The sequence below is a fragment of the Azolla caroliniana genome, unplaced genomic scaffold (genome assembly GCF_043228905.1).
Source record: "Azolla caroliniana isolate FFs.n. ecotype wild unplaced genomic scaffold, voAzoCaro1.0.p SCAF_17, whole genome shotgun sequence".
NCBI lineage: Eukaryota > Viridiplantae > Streptophyta > Polypodiopsida > Salviniales > Salviniaceae > Azolla > Azolla caroliniana.
The window spans coordinates 1,238,982-1,265,161 of record NW_028230452.1 but is presented as its reverse complement, the minus strand read 5'-3'; the positions used below and the strand labels follow the sequence as shown (position 1 = coordinate 1,265,161).

The following is a 26,180-nucleotide window of genomic DNA, read 5'->3' as shown; positions in this document are numbered from 1 at the left end:
GGTTTAAGCCCTCTCTCTGTTTCTCTCTCTGTCTATCTATCTATGTCTCCTTCTACCAAAGTTGGGGGTTCAAATCTCTCCCATTACATAGACTTAATAACCCACCATAAAATGCTACACCAAAATTGCTGCCCTTCATTTATCTCAATTTCACGCGCATTGTAAATCCTTGTTTCGGAGGTTTCATGCTTGACATTGATAGTAGCAAAAAGGCCATTGGATCTCATGCTTCATGTATCATGTTGGGTTTTTATTACTCTTGTAAGTGGTTGAATGGACAATGAACAAACACTGGGGATGGATAAGAAGCATCCTGACATCATCTTCTTCTTTGATGGATAAGTGTCAAGGACCTCGGAGATGGATGATAATTTGTCTATCAACCATAGTAGGAGGAACACGATGCTAGTATGTTAAGGAACGACACGATGAGATTTAAGTCCTCTTCCCAATGCCGTCGCTATAACAAGGGCTAGTGGATCAATGCCACTTGCATCAATATTTACATACCACAATCCGGTCTAGACTAAGTTGTAAAGGCAATCACAAGAACAAACAAATATTTTTTTATGTTGGAGGACTGACACATGATGTTGGTGGCATGGTCTTGGAGGGGTCTTCTTTGCATCACCTTAGGATTTGGGGTTGTAGTTGAGGCAATAACAATTTGTTTCTATTGACATCTTATACAACACCAGTGATCTCTAATCATCAACATTGACAATGGAATAAATGGCATGGTAGTGGTAGGATCATGGGAAAATACCGATCAAAAGAGATTTAGCTTTGGTTAAGCTATTGCTTATTCACTAAAATGACCTGATTTTATTTGTTCTTGATAGAGCAACTCTCAAGAGTTTACACTTCAAAAGCATAACACAACATTGTGTTCAACTTATCCCCCTTAGGTTCGAGTTTCATTCACATAGGGCCAATCTAAAATCCATGCATCACACTTTGCATGTTTATCATATTGAACAATCTTTCGTATCCTACAGTTTCCAAATGTGAACAAATATTTGAGATAAGAGTCAAATGGTCTCATTGAATACTCACACAAATGCATGTATACTCCTAGGGAAAGGCCACCCAATCTCACGTTAGAAGCATAGCACATATATTGGGTATATAAGGTTTGGGTGACTTGATACACATCATGACTTGTATTTCCTCCCAAAGAGTTTGCCACCCACATCATTTTGAGATCAATCATAATCTGCCACACCACTCTAGTGCACACCATTGCATGAAAAAACACCGTATAAAAAGAGTTCAGAGAAACCCAAAGAAAAGATACATGCACATACAAGAAACGATTGTGCTAAGTTATTGAGGCTTTTTTACACATACTAAAAATACAAGTCAGGCCAACACAAGACCTTCTTAGACCACAATGTGCTCATCTTTTGACAGCTTGAAAGGCTCAAAAATTTCCAGGCTTTAGATGAAAAACATTAGAGAAGACAGGTCCTTCCGGTTGGGGGGTTGAATTAAGTTAATATACATATGGTGGGCAAGAGAAGCTGGTATAAACATATGCATATACATATACATATACATGCATACATATACACATAGACATATACATATATATACACACATCCATTTATGCATATATATATATATGTATACTCGCATCATCATGTGCTATGATTCCTTCCAGATATGGCAATCTTCCGAGCTGACACTCGTTTGTTGTTGCAATGGAAGATTGCTAATTTGCTCCAATCCTTCTTGGTTCATTTCTAGGACTTGGGCAGTTGAAAGAATCTTGATCGCCCTCACACAACTGACAAATTCCCTGTCCATGGGAGAGGAAAAATGTTAAGAAAAAGATGAAGATAAAATGTTAGGATCATGATTTCACGATTGCATATTTAATCCTAATAACCATGATATTATTTCATAAAATGGTGTGTAAGGCTATAGTTTTTTCATGGTTGCATATTTGAAACATGACGAATTTCTCAAATCATGTTGAATGTTATAAGTCCCATGATTGCAGATTTAACCTACTAAACATGGTTAAAACTAATCAAAACAAGAATAATGTAGTTATGGTATATGCTCATAAGAGGAAGAAATTGATGCTTGATTTATTTATTTCTTTAGCTTAATTCTTTATGAATTGAATGAGTGACGATAAAGCCGTATTCGATGTATAAAAAATGTGCAGTTCAACATATAATATACAGTCAATTTCAGGAAACAATAACGTTCATAAACTTCTTTTTTCTTACTCCCAAGGGTCGTCTCCAACCAATAGAATGTCCCCAACATTATCGACAAAGACTAATTGCCAGTATGACCTCTGAGGCTCCTCTAATTGTCCTTCAATATTAAACATTCGAGCAAGTTCACTTCGCAACTCACTGTAGCTTTTCAACCTTGAAAGATCGATTGACCTTCCAACAGATCCTGATTTATGAACCTACCATTTTTCAAACATTTGCCAAAATGAATTCTTTGTATGTTAGAGACGATTTGTTCAACAAAATTCAAATAGAAAAGGTTAAGAGAACCAAAGTAATGGTTTATTGAAAATAAATACCTTAGTAAATGTTCGGACAGGAACAGCCACAGGTGACCAATGACTACTACCAGTTCTTTGAAAGACTTGATCATCTAACACTCCATTTGCCATAATTCCGGAATTGGCACATAATCCTCCATCAGGCATAGTAGATCTTAATGGTCCATTCGAGGATGAGAAGGTTCCTATGATTGCCTCATTTAACCCTTGAGACTGTAGCTCTTTGTTTGAGCTGCTCGAGTTTGCTTGTAAAGAGACAGATGCATTTGGCACAAGTGAAGAGTTATTATCTGTTATTCCATAAGCCCAATTGACACGGTTAAAATAAAAGACAGCATCCGAAACAAGAGAAACTCATACTACGATGTACTCACTTAGGAGTAGTTTTTGCCATTGATAAAAATAGCATTAAGATACAAAATCATGGGATCACTCACAATACATAAAATCTAAAAATAGGTTCAATTTAGTATTAACAGTGCCAAAAAAACTTTTAGTTGTGCTTAAATTGAAGAATTGTTATCTGCTTTTGACCTTTCTTGTATGTCATCTAGAGTACTTTTCAAATTTCACTAGTGTATATATAATGAATACTTTATAGATAAAGGTCATTAACATGATGATGACACTACTCTTTGACTTCTGTGTTTGGTATATAAAATGTGTTAGCAGGTAAAGATTATTGAGACCAGCACGATTAACATAAGCTAAACGTTTTCTAAGAAGTTGGTACTATTTTTCGCCAAAATATTGCATACACTAGCAGTACTTTAATCCAAACAGATATCTTCAAAGAATGTATGCATGGATGCATACACTTACCTAAGGTCTCTGCAGGAAGAGGGTAGGAGCCTGATGTAACAGCAGATGACGATGTATCCGAATGCCCTATTTGAATAGCTGATACCATTGGTGATTCACATTGAGTAGTTTCTCTTGGAATTGAGAACCAATGTCCAGTTAGCTGTGATTCAATTTGAGCTAGGCTAGGCAAAGATTCATGTGAATGATGATGAGATCGTACAGTTTGCAGTTGCGGCAGTGTTTTTGGATGTATTTGTGGTTGGGACTGGGGCTGGGGCTGGGACTGTTGCTGAGGTACCATTTGAGCCGCACTTTGATTAGCTTGAATAATGCTAGAAAGCTGTCCACTATCCTCTAAATGGAAGTTTCCGAAATGACTTCTTCCAGTTATATTGCCTTGGATGCTTGAAAATCTGCTTATGCTCCCTGATGAAGTCCCAAGGCTCGCATCTGACTCTGAACCTTGCGCAATAAGAGGTACAGTTATGGGGGTTTGAGCACGACTATGCGATATATTTGAAGCTACATCAGTCATATGTGGAGTTTTTGTGTGTGTTTGTAGTGGAGTTTCATCTGTATGTGATACCAAGGGTGCTCGTTGTGCAGCATATGATAATAAGGGCTTATGTGTTTGCCCTTGCTGAAGTCGTTGCTGTTGTTGATCTGCTAATTGGCTGCTTGGAAGATGAGGTTGTGTCAAGGGTCTATTATTTGTTTGTGGGAGCGGAAGTGGTTGTGAATGCGATGATAATTGTGCTTGTCCTTGTGTTGGTGGTATAGAACCTAGTGGCAACGGCATCTGCATCTGGGACTGTAGCTGATGGCTTTGAAAATAACCTTGTTGCTGACCATTAGATAGTGGCCAAATGCCCTGAGGCTGTACATCTCGCGGTGCAGTCTGCAACAACCTCAATTTTCCTTGTAACGCCGGTACCATTGATACATCTATAGCCTTAAATGCTTGAAGAGCATCATATACCTCTGGTTTATTCGGATCAGCTCCTTGTTGAAATTGTATCCATGAGGACTCTCCACCTGGACCTTGGAATGTCAATCCATTCTCACCTTGAAGCCATGTCAGGCATCTTTTCATACTTCCATCCATATCAATCTCATCCGCTGAGAATTCAACAAAAAGAAAGAAAATGTTACAAGCATGTGCGCAATCATATGTTAACAAGAGTCCATCGGACCAGAGATAGGTCCATTGGCTTGTACAGTCCTTTTGGTTGATCTACTGTGAATAGCTATGGTATGGACATAGACCTAGGATTAACTCATATAAATAGGGCTCGTGACCTATTCTGCATTTTTTGTTACTTGGCATTGAAACAAGCAAGTAGCGGACCTTGTTGGTCTGGACTGTATGGATCACAGTTGGGAAAATGGTGTGAGAATCTTACCCAGCAGATCAGCATGATTTGGACGTTTTAATCTCGATGCAAATGGAGGGCAAATGAGTAGTGGACTAGATACAGGCTCAATTTCCCAAAGGGATACACGACGCGGTCTTTCACCAGCACTGGACTCATCCCATCCAACCTGATAACCATATTTACACATAAAAAACAACCTGAAAAAAGGATGTTTGCAAGAATGGTAACATTTTCAATAAACCAACCTACTCTTTGCATACCTCAAGATTGCGCCATTTTGATCCAGACCAGCGGTTTGGATCTAAATCTCCAATTCCAGTTACAGTTCCCATATATCTGCTTACATATATGGATGAGCATAAGGTAGTACGAATTGCGTGAAGCAGGATGAAATGATATAAGGTAATATGAATGACATAAAGGATATGAATGAAAGAAAGGCAATATGAATGATATATGGAAGGTAAGAAATTTTGGTGTAAACAGCAACAAGGGGAAAGACGTCATTTTGAGATGCACCTATACCTCCTTAATGTCGATTCATCTGTTTCGAACACCATTCGGAATCGCATCCCGACAGAGACCTGGGTGAAGTGCACAGCTTTCCTATATTTTGAAAGTGGGATGATGAATTCAGCTGGGCTTGTCCTGACGAAAAATAAAATAAAATGGTTAGACTTCACTAAAATTTTAGCAAAGCAGGACCACATAAATGCATCCAACAAAGATAATACCCAAACCTTGGATTATAGAATACTTGGAATCGGCTGCTAGTGGCAGCAGCATGTGCCGCAGCTGCCAAGACTCCTATGTGCATGCTATCACTTGAAAGTACAGAAGATGGCATTACTGACTGTTGCCTGCTAGTAGCTCGTCGGATGCCGAGGAGCATTTGTCCTTTATCATCCCTAATGCAGAAAAAAATAAAAAAATGAACACATCAGTACATGCTAAGCAAAATGTGGCAACAGAAAAAAAAATAAAAAATTAACACATCATTACATGCTAAACAAAATGTGGCAACATTACAATTACATTTATACACATTGAACTGATATATAAATATATCTGGGGTGGGTGTATGTATCATGTATACATATTGCAAACTTTGTTTTTGCAATACATTACAATATACATGCATATACATATAGATACATAACATAATGTATACACACACAAATACTTTTATGTGGATATGCAAACACAAATTCCACATGTTGCCAAAAGATAAATCGCTTGTATTGGAAAAAATATCATTTATGATTTCCAATAATGTCCCTCAGTTAAGTAGTACACCACAAGGTATGTCATCTTGCGGTCATTGTTCAACCCAAATTGGGATATATTTCAATTTTTGCCTTAACAGTTGTCTTGACCAAAGAGCATGGAAACTGATGGTTTCTCCTTAGACTACAGCTTTATGAATACAAATTTTAACAGCCCAAGCCAGGGTTGAAAACAATACATTGCAAATAACACAGTCCACTAACTGACATGTTCATAAGTCACAAATTCTCACATCATTACCGTATAAATAAGACAGAATCCCCTGCTACAAGACGCTTTGCACTAACAAAAACACTCCATCCAGTAGTAAGGAGATGCCGTTTCGGTTGACCTGCAGATTTCATGTTAGTTTATCCATGGGACAGAACAAACGTCATGTGCAAAAACAACCAACAAACCTCTATAGATGTGCCGAAATGTCCAAACATTATCATGCAAGTCCCTGGCCCGAAGCTCTTGTGCTGGGGGTTGCTTGTTGAAGTCCTGTTAAGAATAAAGAAAAGGAGCACACACACACATTGTGTATGTATGTATATAAAGCAGGGAAAGACAAAGAAAAAGGCACATTATGTGGAATAAATACTTGGAAATACAACTAGCAACATCAAGAGGTTACTTTCTCTTTGTATATGGAAATGCATTACAAAGAAATGGCATATTGCATGGGATAAAGCTTGGAAATGCAACCAGCAACTATAGATCAATTGGTTTTAAAACAACATACAAGCTTAGGAAAAACTTTTTCTGCAGCTCGCCTTGGAACTGAAAAGCCTCCATGTGTGCTGGTATCACTTGCGGTTAAGGTTTTACAGAAGAAATCATTTGGCTGTCGATTTGGTGTCCCGACATCTGGGGGAAGAAATAAATCTCTCTCTTGCTGCAATCACCAAGGAACACAATCAAGTGTAAATTCAGAGACAATTTCTAAAGGCACACAGATCAAGGGCAAAATCCTACCTCATTCACAGGCTGTAATGTCATTTGTGCAAAAACCTCGTCAGTCTCAAGATCAGCCTGGATCAAGAAGGAAAATTTATTAATAAAATCATTGGGAGAATCTATATATATACTGGCATACAGAATATAGCACCCAAGCATGTTAATGACATGTACCCAACAATCATTTGTTCCTACTACAGCTTTTCACCGTTTCAGCTAATTACTATGACAGTTTACAATATATCATTTAAGTGCAAGCAAAATGCAATGATCCATCCATGCAACAAGAAAGGATAATCCATACATGGAGTGCAACATTATGCAGCTGGCAAACAAGTTGAGACTGAAGATTTGGGTAGTTTGGAATGTGCCCAGCCACTTCTTTTTGTGTTGAAGCTGCCACCTGGTTTAATATGAGTTGAACACATGGAGATCAATATGAGTTGAACACACGGGGACCAGAAGTATACCCTGATTTGGTAGTACATAGGGGCCTTCAGCTAGTTATTCAAAACTCAGGGGTAATATGATAAATATGCAGAAGGAAAAAGAATAATCTTTGACACCACTAGCATCCAGTAAGAATTATAACTAACTTGCTCACTGTGGCCCTGGGGGAAGTAAACCACAAGACTTCCTACTGACGGCAATGACACACATGGTCCAGCACACGCATGCCATAACTCTGAATTCACACTTCTCCTCTCACCTGTGAAAAACAAAAACGGGTTGACATTACAGTACAAAACCTCCCAAACATTCCGGCTACTTATTAGAATGATATCCTTCACTTTCCAAAAAGGTGACCAGAATAACCCTCTGTAGTAGTAAATGTTTTAAAAATTATACAAAATCTGAAAAATGAGGGTGTGGTGGTAAATATCCAAAAAAAACAGGATTTGTTAAGTGTTTTTGTTTCTAAAAAGTTAGACTCCTGCCTACTCTTTCCTTCAGCAATCCATAAGCCAAAGAAAGTATGGAATGAGATGAAAATGGATTTTAAACATAGAAGAGCTAAAAAGCCATGTCCTTAAGTAATGTAGGTGAGATCAATGGGATTTGTACATATAAAAAGGGCTGGTATTATGGTCTCCAAATATACTAAAATTCAGCTTCATGAACCTTGGTAAGAGAGCTCAAAGCTAAAAAGAGCCATGGTCTTGAGCAATGTAGGTAAGACTACTGATTTTTACACATACACGGTCTGGTATTTAGGCTTTCCTCAAATACAAATATATTAAACTTCGGCTTCATGAGTGTTCACTAGATCAACCCATATACAACCTAATCTCTCGAAACTTTCATAAGTTTGTATAGTGACCGCATTATTCATTGCGCAATCCTACCTCCGTGTTAATGTGGAGAAATACTTGGAAGGTCTATCATCAATTCACTGTGTGAAGTACAAAAATGATATTAACATCAGATGTGTTTCTTCTTAGCAGATTTTGTTGCCGTCCCCTTTCATCACCACATGAGAGGGCATTAACCAAGAGATAAATCAGTTACTGTGGTTGTCTGTCTTTTCCTTGGATAGATAAAAGGAGAAAGATATACAAATACACATACAAGTACAAATACACACAGATATACGCAAACGTATCTTGCTTACTACATACATACACATGCCAAGCATGCAGTCAGACGCACCCATCCATACATGCACATACAAATACATACATACACATGCACATACACATACACGTTTATATACATACATGATACACATACACATAGACGTTCATACACAGACATCCATAAGCACCTGAACTACTGACTACATTTCCAAAAGCAACTTTGCCGTAAAAATGAAGAGCTGTAGATGTTACCTTCCATGGTTTGGTAGGTTTGATTAAAGTAAGATGGATAAGGGTTGATGGGGACTGCATATGTCTACACATGAGAGCACCATTTTAGCTGCCATTTCATCAATTTGAGTTCATCCTGTTTAATCACCTCTATCTCTCTCTTTACACACTATAGATATACAGTAATTCCAGCAATTTCCCCTGAATTACAAACAGATCTAATCTCTTTAACTGAGATTGAGGCTCTGTTGTCTCATATGCAATTATTGTCCAGAAGAAGCAAAGGCATGGAGCATTTCCCGTGAAAAAAGAAGAAGAAATTAGGCCCTATAAAACTGCAATCTGATGACAGCAGAGGGTGCACTTGTGTGAAATAAGAGCTTACGAGAGGGAAGTGACAGAGTTAGGAGAAACAGGGGAAGGGTCTACAATGAAGAAACAAACTGGAAGAAAAGAGGAACAAACATGGAAGAAGAAAAAGGGTGTAGAGAGAGAGAGAGAGAGAGAGAGAATAATATTATTATTTTCCTGAGTTGGCTATGGTGTGAGAGCTTTTTCTTTTAGCATGAGTTTTTTTTAATCTAGCAAAATAATAATAATTAGTGTTTTTTTGGAAAAAATAAAATAAAATAATATTTACTCATTAAAAAAAGAAGAGACAGAGGATTTTTTATTTTTTATTTTGCTCATTAAATAAGAAACAAGCGGTTAATTAAATTTACACTTATATTTAATTTTCTATTTTAAGTAAGTCTGAAATCCGACAGGAATGCTGCAATTTTTCGTTTCATTGAGAGCAAAAATAAATTTATGTTTTCTTTTGGAAAAAATTTTAAAATATAAAAAAAATATATATTTATTATTAGAAAATAGGGCAAATTTCAAATTGTTATGTTTGTAAATTGTAACATATTTATCTATTTTAAGCAAAATGAGAGAGGCCAATATTAAATGTATGTATGTACATATGTATGTGATGCCCTTGTTTTTATTCTTCCTCTTCTTCTTTTCTAAAAGAAGAAAAAGAGATGGAAATTTGTTCAATGTTGGAGGTACGGTGTACCGACCAATAGTCTTTGCTTCTAGAATGGCTCCACGATCCCGAAAATCCTTGCCCCCCCCCTCTACCCCGGGGTGTCTCCTTTCTCTTCATGGGAACTAAACTTTCAATATAACTCATACGTATACCCACAAGTTTGTATTCGGAGATCCCTAAAAATATCTGTGACTAGCTAGTTAGTTCAATGGGTTAAAACTATACATTCTTTAATGAGCCAATGGCAGTAGCAGAACAAGGAGATACAGGGAACCATGTTGTCAATTATCATGTAACTAGATGTAGTCAATTGGATGCTCTAGTCTTGGGATCCATTGCCACTCTGTTGATTGATACAACCACGTTTAGAAGACTTATCATATTTAGTGTGGGTTATAAACTACATTGGGAAAATGAATCACTTCTTGAGCATTTTTGTTCAGGAGTTTGTCTTATGCCACCATATCATAACATCATGTCATGTTGTGTTTGTTTGTATGTGTCAAAAGACACAAGTATTGCATGTGAAGAACACTATAGTGCGAGGACTCAGTTGTACTTGTGTGAAGGACATGTTGAAGAGCCAACAAGCAAGAAGAGAATCATCTGAAGGAGCGATTTTTCACTTGCTCTAGTAAATTGAATTGCGACATCATTACTCCAGTTCTCATACATATGCTTTTAAATCCATGTTTGCCATCAAATTGTGAATGCATTGTGCACATTTCAATTATAACACAATTCTTGACATGAACTAACAACCCCCATCTTTGATTTTAGGTTAGGCCATCTAAATTGCGCAATTATCCATAATTTGTCTTGCCATAATATATCCATTATCCATTGTTTTAGGGTAGCATATAAGAGACATAATCCCAATGATGAGTAATTGGACACTATATGAGATGATGACAACTACCTTGCAATTTACGCATGCAAAATGGAAAGCAATTCCTTGTTGTGATGAGTCCATTTCTCTTTAGAGTTGATCCTCCAAGTAAGCCCCCTTTCACCATTCTCCAAATAAAGATCTTTGCTAGCGATGACGATCTAAAATGCTAGTTGCATTATGAGATTTTCCACTATCCATGACCAAAGTTACTTACATTCCATTTTTGTTCAACCGTTTAGATGATAACCTTCAAAGTTGAGCCCAAAGAGTTATGGTACAAGTCATCGATAGTCACGTTGCAAAAATTAAGTTTGACCCTTTAAATGTCAATCCAACCATGGTTGTTCTTTTGTCATCACTTAAATAAGGAACCTTGCATCAGATAATACTTTGGAACTTCTAGCAAATCAACCCATAACAAAGCAAAATGCATAATCAGCATAAAGCATCAATAAGTTCCAAACCCATCGTTGATTGTGCACCAACTAGATTGCCCACCTCCACGACCTCTAGCCAACACGAGATTAAACTAGGCACGTAAAGTCCCTTTTCCCAACCAACATAATAACCAAATAGACACAAGTAACTCGTGTTGCAAGGAAATATATTGCTCCCCACTACATTGTTGTACCCATAGGAATAAAGATATATTTGTTGCCCCTCATTCTCTATGAATTTGTGGAAAATAGATACTCATAGTTGTTATTGTAAAGACATGTCTTTCAACCATTATATTTGAGGAATCATCGTCTCCATATCCTAATCCAATTGTGCTAATCCAACAAATCGTTCACAAGTTGCCTTTTGGTTCCACACGAACCTATGTGTTCAACATCTTATCTCTCTTTCTCTAGAACATAGCTCGAAGAGGTTAGCAAAACAAGATGTCACAATTGTGTAAAACTACATTGGCAAGGAATGACATTCTCTCCCTTTCATCAAGTTCACAAAGTGATGTAAAAGTACATTGTGGCAGAGAGAAAGGGAAGGAGATTGAACAACTTCATACCAGTGTCTTTGAATTGCTAGTGACATAAGGCAAATTGTTACTAGTTTAAGTTGAAACCATCATTAGGCCAAGGAAGAACCAACATTTTCTTCATTCTATCACACCAGCTAAGAGATATGTTCATGTATTCATAGTGAAAGAAACATCACGGTATGTTTTAATCCTCTCTTTTTGTGGTGAGAGAAGATAACGTGCCAAAATATTAAGAGATACGAGAGAAAGCACCCTTTCCTAATGTGAAATGTTGTGTTCAATATATGAACTACTTTTTACCCAATGAGATTAAAAAGCGATAAATTTTAATGGGTATATTGTGAATTCAATTTTAGCTTATGCATTATGTTTGTGTGTGTTATTATTGTACTTATTAATAACGTGATTCTTTTAAGATAAGAGGTGTGACAAAGTCTATGACACTATCAACAAAAGTGTAACCTAGGATTGAATGCCCAATTAGATGTTTTTAGCACATGGTATGTAGTATGTAAACGACAAAATGTAAGTGAATACCTAGTCAATTGTTTTTGTACTACCTAGTCGGCCACTTTTTAATAGCCTGATTGGGCCCTAGGGGGAACATAGATCCAACCTCCCACAATCTTTGAAGTCATTTTTGAGTTTGGCCCATACATGTTTTATTTGTGTAGATAAAATTAACATAGCATGTGAATTACCATGTATACATACATTAGTATGAGATAAAAATCAAGTGAAAACAATAAAAAAAATTCAAGAATCAAAATTGTGTGTGTGCTAGTTAGCATGAGCATGCTTGATACATTGCCATTTGGGAGAAATACATGACTTGCAAATTAGTAAATATATTTATTATTTGTTGGACAAAGTCCCAACGTGAGCCTCGCTTCTATCACAACACATGTTATCAACAATTTAACTACCACTTGTTTCTTGTATTATAATCAAATCGTCCTCTTTCATATATCTAACGTTTTTAGCCACCACTACCTCCCAATATAGAAACACGAGAGACTCTAATAACTATGAAGCCATCATAGTTGACAAGGAGACCAATGTACATTGCTTCTTCTTGTGATTGTTTCATCGTTATTGTGTGTACCAACATTCAAGTTGGACATTGTCAGTGAAACTAAGAAGTGTCTACTATATAATAAAAGAGAATGATATGCACAACTCCATAGCTCGATTAAAAGTTCCATTTGTTTAAATCATGTCATAACTAATAGTAAAAGTAGTTTGTTACTCCTGGGGCTATAAATTCTACCACGTTTTATATTATGCTTGTGTGAAAATTCGTTTTGTGTGACTAGTCTTGGACTTTGTTCCAATATATGCCATTTTCAAAATCCATCATTATGGTGCATATCAACATTTTGAGTTTAACTTTGGCCAAGAAGTGCATATTATACAATACAAAAACGAATGATGAACATTGAACACAATGTATCCATTTCACAAAACAACTAAGTTGAAATCTAGTTATAACCAATTTTAAAGTGTACTTGGCTATTCCATGAGTTATCATGTTTTCACGTGGTATAGTTGCTAATTTTGATGTTGTCTTTTTATTCTTCAGTTGATTACAAAATATACTCAAATTCTACATGCTTACATGGTATTAAACTACTTTTCCTTGAGCACCAATGGCATGCAACTCGCAATGTGCCTTATAATCTGTAAAGAATGCTTTTAAACCACCGCCGCCCACCCACAAGCTGCCATACCTTTTAACATAAACCTCAACTTTGTTTTTCTCACACTCCACTATTGCATCCAAGCAACTTGTTCTTGTTAATGAACATTTACTCGAATAAAGGGTCCACTAACAAAGGGGGTTTGCTTATATTGCATCTACTTGTATTCATCTTTAGCTTTTCTAATCAATCAACCATGAAAAAGGGTGATTCGTTGCTTCTTAGTATGCTACTAAAATGAATTCATCTCCATCTAGATGTCATGGGGAAGCTTATTACAATGTCAAAGTCACCGATAAGTGGGTGGAATTTTGAATAAGAATCCAAAGTTGCCACTTGTTGTTCACGAACTCAATCGTGCATTCGATATTCCATATCCTTCTCATCACTAAAAGGCCCAAAATCACATGGAACTAGCTTATATCAGTTCAGTTCCATGTCTTTTAATAAATTTTGTAGAAAAGTCAAATGTTGGCATCCCTTGCAAGTCTTTGCCAGTTTAAAACCCGAGAAATAAAAAAAAAGTGCATACATGTATCCATATGATTATAGAACAACAATAGTCATGTATAAATGGAAGTGTGGAGCCCCACCTTCATTTTCTCGAAAATCCATAAATACCTTAAAAGACTAGGGTCGGCCTATGCTCTAAATTTATTTATAAGACATTTGTGCTCCATATTGCACTTTACATCGATTCATTCATCTCCCACGTGCACCTCCTCTGCAGTTTGTGCCTAAATCTATTCTTTTCCAAAACTCGATGCCATTGGATAACTCGTATTTGACTTTTTATCAGCATCATGCATGCATTTTGCAAAGGTTTTCATGCAACTTCGATATTCACCCATGTACTTCCTGCCTGTGCTTTCAATATGGTGCAAACGAAAACAACCTAAGTAATGAACTAGAAATCTATATGAATGATTTATTAGAATGAGTTGGACAACATTTTCTCTTGAAATAAGTTTATCTTAACATTGTTATATTCTTTTGTAATACTCACTAACAAAAGTTTGCGCACTTTTAAGTACAATCATGGAGCAATGAGAATCTCATTGAATGAAAGGTCTCACCATATAATACTTTAACACGAATGTATTTTGAGCATCCGACATTACCTCGAGTTGTCTTTGACAATACCTTGAATTGAGCTAGACTTAATGCAAATACACGCATTCACACACAATTCAGCAAAGGGAATTGTTCAAGTGTTGAGATGCATTGGATATCATAAACGGTAAGATGTGATTCGGGATTTGCATTTCTCTCTCAACTTTTCCATCATATATTTAATCATAAAAGTATGTGTGGATTTTTTTCTCTCTTACAAATGCTTTGACATATCAAAGATAATAAAATAAAAATAGGGATGTAACAAGAAAAAGGAAGGAAAGAAAAAGTTTTGGAGTTTAGTATTCTCTCTAGACATTTCCTATCATCATCACTCCATCCGGAAAAGCTAGCATGTTTGGGAAATCCTCATGCTTATATTGCGAATATATACGATTCCCATATAAATCTTGGGAAAAATGTGCACAAAAGAATAAGAAAGGTACAACACCGTGTATTTTTTTTTTCTAATGACATATATTACAAATATATCTTTTAATATGAAGTGGTAGGGTAATGGTTGCAAGTGTTGCGACAACTTTTTTGTTCTGAAGGAGACAAAATGCATACACGTTAATTGATTATATGGGGAAATCAAAGCCTTTCATAATTATCATTTAGTAATGTAATCATCCTAGCATGATGGTAGCGTGTCTTCCTCATGTATACCTTTTTGTTATGGTGAGGTTAACATATCACAACAAAACACATCATCATAGACTTTGTTTTAAAAGCAAACATTACATTTGTTCTGTCAAAGAATGTCTCGTCTTCTTATTTCCTATTATGGATATCGTTAGTATCATTTGGATATCTAAGTTTGGCTCAACATGAATATCTAGTTCATCATGCACCCTCTTGAACTAACACTAGAACATTATTGTTTAATGATGTCTATTCGCTTTATGAGACAAAAGAACTTGATTTTTAAAACATGCGTGGAATTTTCATAATATGTGGTTTGTTGAGTTGCCTTCATAGTTATTTTGATACACGCCAAGACAATTCTAGTAAAATCATTGCAAACTTTATTGTGATCATTATTATCTCTATCAAGGGTACCAAATGTCCAATTGATTTCAACATCAAATGACTTCATTGACAATCACAACACAAGCCATAACATATGCTACTCCATTGATGTAGATATTGAGAATAATGGTGGGAGTTTTGTCTTTGAATATATATATTGACAAACTATGGTATAGACTTGGGAGTTTTGTCTTTGAATATATATTGACAAACTATGGAATAGACTTACATTCAATACTCACCTCTCTTGGTGAATGTATAGATGGACACTCTCCATTTTCAAAATTCAAATGAAATCTCTACAAAAATTAGATTATACACTCTTGTCGCCAATATTATGTTATTTTGATCTTAATAGTACTAATGGAATTCACAACTTTGCCACCAAAATTTAATTGATTAAAGCATTTAGAAAACAAATCCAATGCAAAACAAAAGAAGGATAAAACCATAACAATCTTAATCACATTTGATGAATGTGGATTGTTCTCAAATTTTGTATAGAAATAACAACTTGGAAAAGACAAAGAAATCTAAGGAAGCCATCTAAGACTAAGTCAAATTACTTTTTGGCTTAGCCTCAACAAAATATAGCTTGTCAAACAACACAAACACATCCAACTCAATGCCCGATGACCAATGATGAATGATACATTAAAATTAAGTTGATTTCTCTAGTCTTAAATTCTCTACTCAACGCATAGTTTACGGGGCTTAGCTCGACTTGATGAGGGTAAAAACGAATATGATCTCTCAAAACTACCCTTGGTAAACTTGAAAATATCAATATGTACATTGGATGAAAATAAAAGCATATGTAAACCACCTAGCGTTTGAGTTTCCATACAAGCTATGCCAAGTTGATTCAATGATGTAATCTACATGATTATTATCAGTCATAGTCTTGCACATAATAGTAATGCAACAACTTAACATGCAATTATGCTAGCGCTTAGTACTTATAAATTCATGCGCTTGGATAATTAAAAATCATGATAGGGACATAGGATGTAAATAGTGTGGTGTGCATGTGTTCTTTTGTGCCACTCTTTTAGCACACCCTTTTTAGGATGCATGTACCTAAGCCGACCCATCCTTTTAACACACCCTTTTTAGTGAAGCCAACCCAAATGGGTACCTTTGTATCAACTATAAATTGCACAAGAAGTAAGAAAGCTAAGTAGGTTGGTTTTGATCTCTTATGTGCATTTCACATATTGGTGGAGATGTGGGGTACTAGTTCCCCACATCCAAGCATCCACCTCTTCCCCCTCACCTTAGGTTGCCCAGTAACTTCTTGTCCCACGAGTTTTCCGATCCCCCTCCTACACGATAGCCCTCCTCTTCCCCACCTCAGTAAAGTCCAGGTGGCCTTTAGTCCACAAGAGCGCTTGATCTCTATTTGCCTATAGTCCTCCTATCCCTCACCTCAGCCAAGTCCAGGTGGCCCTCAGTCCACAAGAGCGATTGATCTTTCTCTGCCAATTGATCTTTCCCCGATCCCCCTCTGACACGATAACCCTCTTGTTCCCCACCTCAACCAAGTCCAGGTGGCCCTTAGTCCACAAGAGCAATTGATCTTTCTCTACCAATTGATCTTCCACTGATCCCCCTCCTACACGATTAGGGGAAGTCCCCATACCATGCTCAGACAAATGGGCTCACTAGACGCCTCAACAGGACCCTCAAGAAGGAGATTGCCGCTTACATCGATCCATGCCACAAAACCTGGCCATCAAATATTGCCTTTTGTCACCCACACCTACAATACATCCGTACATGCGTCGGCACGTATCAACCCTTTTCGAGCACTCTATGGGCGTAACCTTCGCTGTATGGATCACTTCGATCCCGAGGAAGTAACGAAGGTCCCCCAGGTCCTTCATTTCGAATGCGTCCGACAATTGGGACTTCACTCGGCTGATTTCAGCAATTCCGCGTTTGGTGATGACTAGATCATCCACGTATAGCAAGATACATACCAGAACTTCCAAACCTTTCCGGAAGAACGACGACGAGTCGGACTTGGAGGCCACAAACCCCATCTCATGCAACAAGTGTGCGATCTTCGAATTCCAAGCTCGGGGGGCTTGCTTCAAGCCAAAAAGTGACTTCTTGAATCGGCACACTGCCAACTTGTTCATCTCTGACTGAAAACCGAGGGGCTGGACCATGTAGATTTGTTCTTTAAGGTGTCCTTGAAGAAACACATTCTTCACATCCATTTGGTGAAGATGTCACCCCCGTGCCGCAACAATTGCTAGCACTACACGAACTGCCGTCATCTTCACTACCGGAGTGAAGATCTCGTCATAGTCGATTCCGTGGGTCTGCGCATACCATTTGGCCACTAACCGGGACTTGTACCAGTTGACCGAACACGTCAAAATTATACTTTACCTCATACACCCACTTGTAACCGATCGACTTGCAATGTTGGGGAGGGTCAACCAGGTCCCATCTGTCGTTGGCATCAAGTGCCTGCGTCTCTTCCTCCATAGCGGCTTGCCATAGAGCGTCCTTTGCCGTTTCTACGTAGCTCTCTGGCTCACACACTTCTACCATCTTCGTCATGTACGCATAGTGATGCTCCATGTACTCATTATTTATACCCATACCGTTTGACGGGGTTCTTCTGGCAGGTTGATCGACGTAACTTCTTGCTAGCTGATTTCAAGGTCCTCTTCACCGGGTCAAACTTTGTTTGCAAAGGTCCTTCTTCATTCTTTCTAGAGTCAGATTTGCTCTAATCCAACTCTTCTATGTTGGTGTTGTACTCTGGCATCTTCTTCTTCCCCTTCTTTTTGCGCGTGAACCGTCTCCTCGATTTCTTGCGCGGGGAGAGCACGGTTGAGTCTCCACTACTTGCTAGCTCTTCATCTGATTGGTCATTCCGACTCAGTCGCCCATTCGGCCCACTTAGCCGGAATGAGATTGGACTCTCATCTAGAGTACCAAACTCTTCTTCCTCTTCTGCCCGTATTGTTTCTGGCTCACTAGCCTCATCTTCTGGAATCAACTCGGAGTGGGGAGTCGGTAAAGAGTACCATGATGCCGATTCATCAAATTCGACATCTCGGCTTACTCGAACTTGTTTTTTTCGAGGGTTATAGCATGTTGAGAGACAAGCTCAACATGGGCCGAATCGGCTGAAGAAGTCGAGGGTTGAGAGTTGGGAGCCGAATCGAAGAAAGTTCGACTTGGGTGGGCCGAGTCGGAAGAATTCCAAAAAGGTCATTGAGGGTCTATATTCTTATTATGGTAGGTAGGAATATTGTAGGCATAATTAGTGTCAGGCTCATTTATGCGCATTCAAGTACTGACGTACTTGTGTAAGCCCACTAATTAGGGTCTTGTATAAAAAGTGCTCATTGAGCACAATGTATGTATAGAGTGTTCATTATTCAAAATAAAAGTTGTTGTTTGCTCTCTCTGTCTCTCTCTCTCTAACACCATTCTCTGTGTTTACCTAAGTGTTGAGTTTCCAAAACCAACTGTGTACTTAGTGTCTATCGCACACGCTTCCGCACACGTATTCTTTTACATGGTATCAGAGCGCGAGGTTTGAGACTCCTCTGCAGCCGACAGAAAGGCAAGCACACAAGATAGAGTCAAGTTTCTCGTTCTTCGGAAAAGAAAAGACAGGAACATGGACAGAGGAATGGAAAGCTTGCTTCCAACCGAAAAGCTCGATAAGAGCAACTATGCATCTTGTTCGTACAAGATGCACCAGTACCTACTTGGGCACGGTTATTGGAGTTACGTCGAAGGAGCTAATGATGCAGCACCTGAGTTGACACATAGAGATTTCTCGTCATGGGAATAGACGACAAGCAGAGTTCTCTACTACTTTGCATCCTGTGTGAGCGATCAGCTTCTGAGCTACATTCGGAATGCTAGGATGCCGAAGGATGCTTGGGGAAATCTGAAGAAGATTTTCACCGCGAGCAGCACAACCAAAAAGCTTCAGCTCAGACAAAAGCTGAGCAACGTCCGACAAAGAGACATGTCGATGGCTGACTACACCTCCAAAATCAAGGAGATCTGCGAAGCTCTCGCCTCTGTCAACGTGAACGTCGAGGAGGACGAAATGGTGCAGGTTTTCTCCGGAGGGTTGACGTCGAAGTTCGAAGCATTCCGAACGACGGTCTCCACGAGGGAGAGTACGCCTTCGTTTTTCGAGCTACAATCGATGTTGCTTGTAGAAGAAAACCACTCAGGTGCATCGATGAGTACGCACACTAGCAGCAAGATGTTGTACGTGGAGGCTGATTGGCCCCGTGGTTGTGGTGGACGAGGCGGGTCGACTTGTAATAGAAACGACTGACAGGAGCAAAACTCGAGGCATAATCGAAATGCCGACAACAGTTCCGGACCCTCTAGGGGTAGGGGGAGTCAAGGCGGTGTCGTGAAAATCTGTCACTATGTGCGGATTGTGAGGCGGAATCACCGGGGTTCTGGACCGGAAGGATTTGAAGTTTGTACTAGCTTTATCGAGAAAGTATTTAAGATAGATTGAGAGAGATTGATATGGAGAAAGAGAGAGATTGAGATAATGATTAAACGCTTAACTTTAGATTTGAGAGACAAGATACATCAACAATAGGATAACAAGTTTCTTATTTTTCCCAAATTTTTCATTAGTTTTCTCTTGCTTGATTCCTCCACTCTTTTATAGATGCCCCCATGCATATGGTGCATGTGAGGGTGCAAGACATGCACGTAATGCATGAAATGCATGCAATGCATGTTTGCCATGTCATCATCTAAGCTCTCATGTATGAGAATTTACATGTAATACTTAATGATCAAAGTAAACCTTTTGAAGATATGACTTGGTTTAGTGGTGAGCCTATTGACTTTCAACTTGGAGGTGCAAGGTTCAAATTCTTACTTGCACCCCTTTGTATACAATTTTCTTTTTTACTAGGCTTTTTAGACTTGTTTTTACAAATGTTTAAGAGCATATTACACCTTCACTTGACCTCCAAAGAACTAGACGATTTTGTTCGTTTCACACCGGAAAACTTCAAGACATCGTGCGTCGCAATAAATCTACCCGTCCGGTCCATCCGATTCGCATCTGTCCAGTCTGGTCCCATCCGTTCGATCCAGCCCGGTCCGCATGCCATCCGGATCCAGTTCCGGTCCGCAACTCGAGCCGGTTCCGTCCGGATTCGTCCAAAATCAATGAACTTGGCTGCATTCATTTGTCAAGTCATACAACTCAACCTTCCTATGCTCCAAACACATAGATATATTACGAAGACATATTGGTTTGCTTATATACTCTGGGATCCTTATTTCTCTTGTCTATGTGGGATAGCTCACCGTTTTGTTTTTCTCTTCTTCTTCGCAATCTTCATACCAACATAACTTGACACTTAGTTGTTCGTTTCTTATGTAGTAAAGTGCATCCGAAAGTTCTTGAAGACCTCCATCTTTTCGTACCAAGATATTAAACTTATTTAGAATAGTATCTTCACTATTATTGTTTCATATCACGACAATGACGTTGGAGGTCGGCAAGGAAAGCCGAGACAGACTGTTGGTATTGTTGCTGGGAGGGTCACAGAGCTAGCGAGTCTGAAAAAAGCGACCCAATTCAAACAAGGCCGGCGAGCCGAGGAGACGCGGATAGGCGTTAGAGATCGCACTACGTCGAAGGCTTAGGGCAAGCCGAAACGGGATGAGCCTTCATGATGAGGCACAAAGCCAACTCAATGGCGGTGAACACCTCAAGGTCGAATGAGATGTGGTATGTGGATTCGGGTGCGTCGAATCAATTGGCGAATCACAGGGAGTGGTTCTTGACTTTGGAGAAGCCAGAGCAGCCGAGGATCATCGAAATTGGTGATTAGTCCCCTCACCTCATCGAACACATCGGAGATGTCCCTCTAAGCCATGTCGGCCAGAAGGGAATCATGAGAAATGTCTTGCATGTGCTCACAATCACCAAGAATTTGGTGTCGGTCGGACAAATTGTTGACCAGGGCATGCAAGTTCGATTTACTCATCTCGGATGCTTCATTGAAGAAGAAGACAGGATCATCGTGCAAGAGCGTCGAGAAGGGAGGATGTTCATCCTCGAAATGAATGACGCAGTCATCGCTATGTTCGCCAAGTGGCAAGGGGCAAAAAGTCGAATTAGACATCAACTTGTGGCACAATCGGTCCAACCACGTCAACTTCCCGCAACTTCGAGAGATGTAGATGAAAACCATCGTTTTCGGCTTGCCGAAATTCAATGGCCGAAATGGCCAAGTCTGCGAAGCCTGCAAGTTAGGGAAGCATCACCGATTTCCTTTCCCAAATGAAAGAAATCGGAGCCGAAACAAGCTCGATTTGATCCATTCGGATGTATGGGAACCGATGCAGAACGTGAGTATCGGTGGAAGTCGTTACATTGTAACCTTCATCGATGATTACACTAGGCACACTTGGGCATGCTTGATTGAGAAGAAAAGCGAAGTCTTCTCCTGTTTCTTAAAGGTGAAGAGCCTTGCTGAACAGGAGACAGGCCGAAAAATCAAGTGCCTAAGGTCAGATGGCGGGAAAGAGTACTTTTTCGACCAGTTCTCTAGCTATCTGCAAAAGGAAGGAATTTGATGCGAATTCTCTTGCAGATACACGCCACAGCAGAACGACGTGGTCGAGAGGAAGAATCAGATGATCGAAGAAGCAACCATGATGATTCTTGAGGAGAAGCATATGCCAAAATTCTATTGGGCCGAAGCTGTCAGGACGACAGTATACCTACAGAATCAGACTTCTGCAAATGGAGGAGTGTCGCCACACGAGATGTACATCGGGAAGAAGCTGAATTTGGCACACTTGAGGGTTTTTGATAGCGTTGCATATGTGCATGTGCCGAAGGAAAAGTAGAGGAAGTTGGACGCAAAAGCCGAAAAATGTATCTTGGTTGGCTACGCGGATGAGCAGAAGGGTTATAAGTGTTATAACCCCCATACGAAAGAAGTCCGAGTAAGCCGAGATGTCGTTTTCGATGAGTCGACTTCATGGTGCGTGCCTTCACCTCCAACTCCCATCCACGCCATTCTGAATTCTAAGGATGAGGCCAGTGAGGCCGAGATGCCCCTTGATGAAGAGGAATCAGAACTCTAGAAGAGAGTCTGATCTCATTTTGGCTACGTGGGCCGAATGAATGACTGAGTCGAACGATTGAGTCGGATGAAGAGTCAGCGAGTAGTGGAGACTTGGTCGTGCAGTCCGCGTGCTAGAAATCGAGGAGAGGATTTATGCGCAAGGGGAAAGGGAAGATGAAGATGCCGGAATATGGCACAAAGGCCAAAATGTCGGATCGAAGTGAATCCAACACGTTTAGAAGCAAGGAGGGACCTCTGAAAACAGGGTTGAAGTCGGCTGAGAGGGCCACGAAATCGGCGAACAAGAAGTTATGCCGATCCACCCACCAAAAGAATCCTATAATTCGGTATAGGTACAATGTGTATATGGCGCATCATTATGCATATATGGTGAAGGTGGGAATGTGTGTGAGTCGGAGAGCTACGAGAAGTGGCCAAGGACGCGAATTGGTGTGTTGCTATGGAGGAAGAGGCTTAGGACCTGGTTGACGCCCCCAAGGGTGTGAAGCCAATCAGATGCAAGTGAGTGTACACGGTCAAGTACAACGTCAACGACTCGGTCAACTGATATACGACATGGTTAGTGGTGAAGGATTACATGCAACAACACGGCATCGATTACGATGAGACCTTCGTGTCAGTCGCGAAGATGACAATTGCCCGTGTATTGCCGGTGGTGGCAGCGGCAAAGGGGTGGCACTTACATCAAATGGATGAAAATAATGCATTCCTACAAGGCGATGTTGAGGAAACAGGTGTACATGGTACAACACCCCAGATTTCTATCCGAACGAAACACCTCGATAGTTTTCCGATTGAAGAAGTTGTTGTATGGACTGAAGCAAGCCACGTGTGCCTAGAACGCGAAGATCACGCAAAGGTTGCGTAAGATGGGGTTTCCTCCATCAAAATCGGACTCTTCATTGTTCATTCGATCGAGTCGGACTGGACCGATTAGCCCTCTACTATATGTCGATGATATAGTCATCGCCAATGCCGACCTCGGAGAAATCAACCGAGTAAAGTGTCGGCTTGTGGCATCATTCGAGATGAAGGATATGGGGGACCTTCATTACTTCCTCGGGATCAAAGTGATCTGAATGTCCGAAGCTGTCACATTCTAGACTTGAACATCTAACTTTTAACACACACAATACATTGTGTTGTGTTAACCATATGGAAACTCTTGTGAACTATCTACATTCAATTGTGAACTTGTATATGTTGTAGAGTCTAATGTATAGTACATTCGAGAATATTCTAGTCATTAGTATATTCTAGAATTATTCTGGGGTATATTCTCGAGATATTTCTCGAATATTCTAGAGATATTCAATCTTGGAAATTGTATAAACACTTGTAACATCCTTGGTCCCTTTCACGGGATTCAACACTAGTCATTGACACATCAATCTAGTATTCTCGTTTCGCCTCATCTTTGTCTCCTTGATCTTTATTTTTGTCTTCATGCCCTCATGTTGTTCACAACATCTAGAGTTCCTAGCCTCGTCACATCTAGCTCCAAGTTCATCCGTCGCTCATAGCCCCATCATTGTGCTCCATGCTAGTCCGCGCTTGGTGTGTCCATGACAGTTTGAATCCCTTCCAATTGGGAGCACCACCTGTCTTCGTCATCGCCTTTGCTTCTAGAGTTAGCATCATCATCGTCCTTGCTTCCAGAGTTACTGTCATCAACATCCTTGTCTTTGACGTCATCATTTTCAACAACTCTTCGCCCAACCATCATCGTTATCCACACTACTTGTCCTCATTTTTAGGTATCATTTTGCATCACGGTTTTGGTGAGGAGTGTTTTCGATTGCTCACATTCCCAGTTTCGGTTGGGGTCACAACCACTCACTTTCCTAGTGGGCATGAGGGCCACATGGTCGCTCACGTCCGTTCGTGTTCAGTTCTCAGTGAGGGCCGCATGGTTGCTCACGCCCGTTCGTGTTTAGTTCTTGGTGAGGGCCACATGGTCACTCACGTCCGTTCGTGTTCCAGTTCTCAGTGAGGGTCGCATGGTCGCTCACGCCTGTTCGTGCTTTCGATCAGGACTACACATGGTTGCACACATTGTTGTGAAGATTCCGGGCCATAGTGAGAAATCGAGGAATATCGGAAGAATCGGCGGAGTGCATCATGTGCATTTATCCTTGTAAAAAGTGTGAATAATAGGGGTGACTTTATGGCGCCGAGTAGGAGTCAAGTCGGGACAGAGAATCCCATGTAAATCGGGATTTATCCCACATTGTTACACACCTCCCTCCTTGTGCTATAAAAGGAAGGGAGGATCCCTTGTAAAAGGGGTTACCCATTTTGAGTTAGGAGGGTATACCGCTTAGGTCTAGGGTTTGGTGGTGTTCTTCCTCTTCATCTTATTCTTAGGGTTTCTACTTTGGTCTTTCTCCCTATTTTGTTTAGGCTTTCAGTTTTGGGTCTTTCTTCTTCTTATTTGTCTTATGGCTTTTGATTCCTTCTTCTTGAGTGGAGGTTTAGTACTTTGTCTCGTTCTTCATCTTGTGAGAGATTATGGGGATTTAGGGTTTCGAGTTTCTTTATGTGATCTAGGTTTCATAAGCTTGAGGTTTTGGGTTTACCTCCTTGGTCGAGTTAGTGTTTTGGTTTGTGGTTTCTACAACAACGACTCTTTGGCATTCTGGCGGCGGCACTTGGAGGTTTGGTTTCCTCTCCTTGATGGAGAGCGTTTCGCATGGTGGCCGGTTCGAGAAGGGAGGGCGAAGTGGCACGGGAACACTCCATTGTCTTTGGGGCATGACCAACGATGGACGTCGTGGTCCCGGCGGCCCACTTGACTCGCCTTCACTGGCCCTCCCCATTCTTATCTTGATGTATTTGCCGGTTGTTTTGTAATAGCCACCGGGTTCGGGGCATGTAAATGTCTTGTTGTAAAGCTCTTGTAATATATATTCATGTTAGCGTATATCTATCTTCCTTGTAACATATTTGAATCAGGTCCATATTCGCGGTGAACCGTGTTTTTGTGAAACCCTACATTTGTTGGAGTCGGAAGCCAATTCTGGACCGAAGCCTACAAAGCTTAAGGACTCCACCATCCGTCTCCCTAGTCCAAGCCCCCACGGTCCCGCCTAAGATCCGACACGTACCCACGGAATACCGCGACATCTTTGGTGAACCCGACGTGAAAGGCGGCAAGGGAGAATGGAGGTGGATGAAGAAGGCTTCGTGGTGAAGGCAATGTTGAAGGCGATGATGAACATACACGGAAGAAGGGTGGACAAGAAATGGTTTGGAAGCCGTTGAGAGTGTGGTCGAAGAAGTCGACCATTGGAGTGGGGACGGGGTCCCAAAAATTTTAAAGCCCATGATGCTCCGGTTGAGAGTCAAATAGAGGTCGAGAAGGAAGCCGCCTTCTCGATGGATGCAGAATAATGATGAGGCCGTGTAGGTGTTCGGGTTCGGTACGATGGTGCCATTACGGGGAAGGTGTGGAACAAGTCACCTTTTCAACTTGCGGAGGAATACACCTCCTTACACGTGAAGGACGGGGCCTAAGTGGAGGCCGGAAGAGCATGCGACGATGACGTGGG

General features: G+C 40.0%; 1 protein-coding gene across 1 annotated transcript; it reads right to left on the bottom strand.

Moving 5' to 3' along the window:
• Positions 1 to 1,304: 1,304 nt before the first annotated feature.
• LOC147852665 (auxin response factor 12-like) lies at positions 1,305 to 9,189 on the bottom strand. The gene is made up of 15 exons (XM_087333693.1): positions 8,769 to 9,189; positions 7,536 to 7,648; positions 7,244 to 7,342; positions 6,958 to 7,014; positions 6,725 to 6,877; positions 6,399 to 6,483; positions 6,241 to 6,331; positions 5,454 to 5,621; positions 5,239 to 5,361; positions 4,974 to 5,049; positions 4,741 to 4,879; positions 3,356 to 4,456; positions 2,552 to 2,823; positions 2,241 to 2,431; positions 1,305 to 1,801 (listed from the first exon to the last, which is right to left on the bottom strand). The coding sequence occupies exons 1-15, from the start codon at positions 8,773 to 8,775 to the stop codon at positions 1,648 to 1,650; spliced, it is 2,829 nt and encodes a 942-aa protein (XP_087189819.1). The 5' UTR covers positions 8,776 to 9,189; the 3' UTR covers positions 1,305 to 1,647.
• Between the last annotated feature and the right edge of the window lie 16,991 nt (positions 9,190 to 26,180).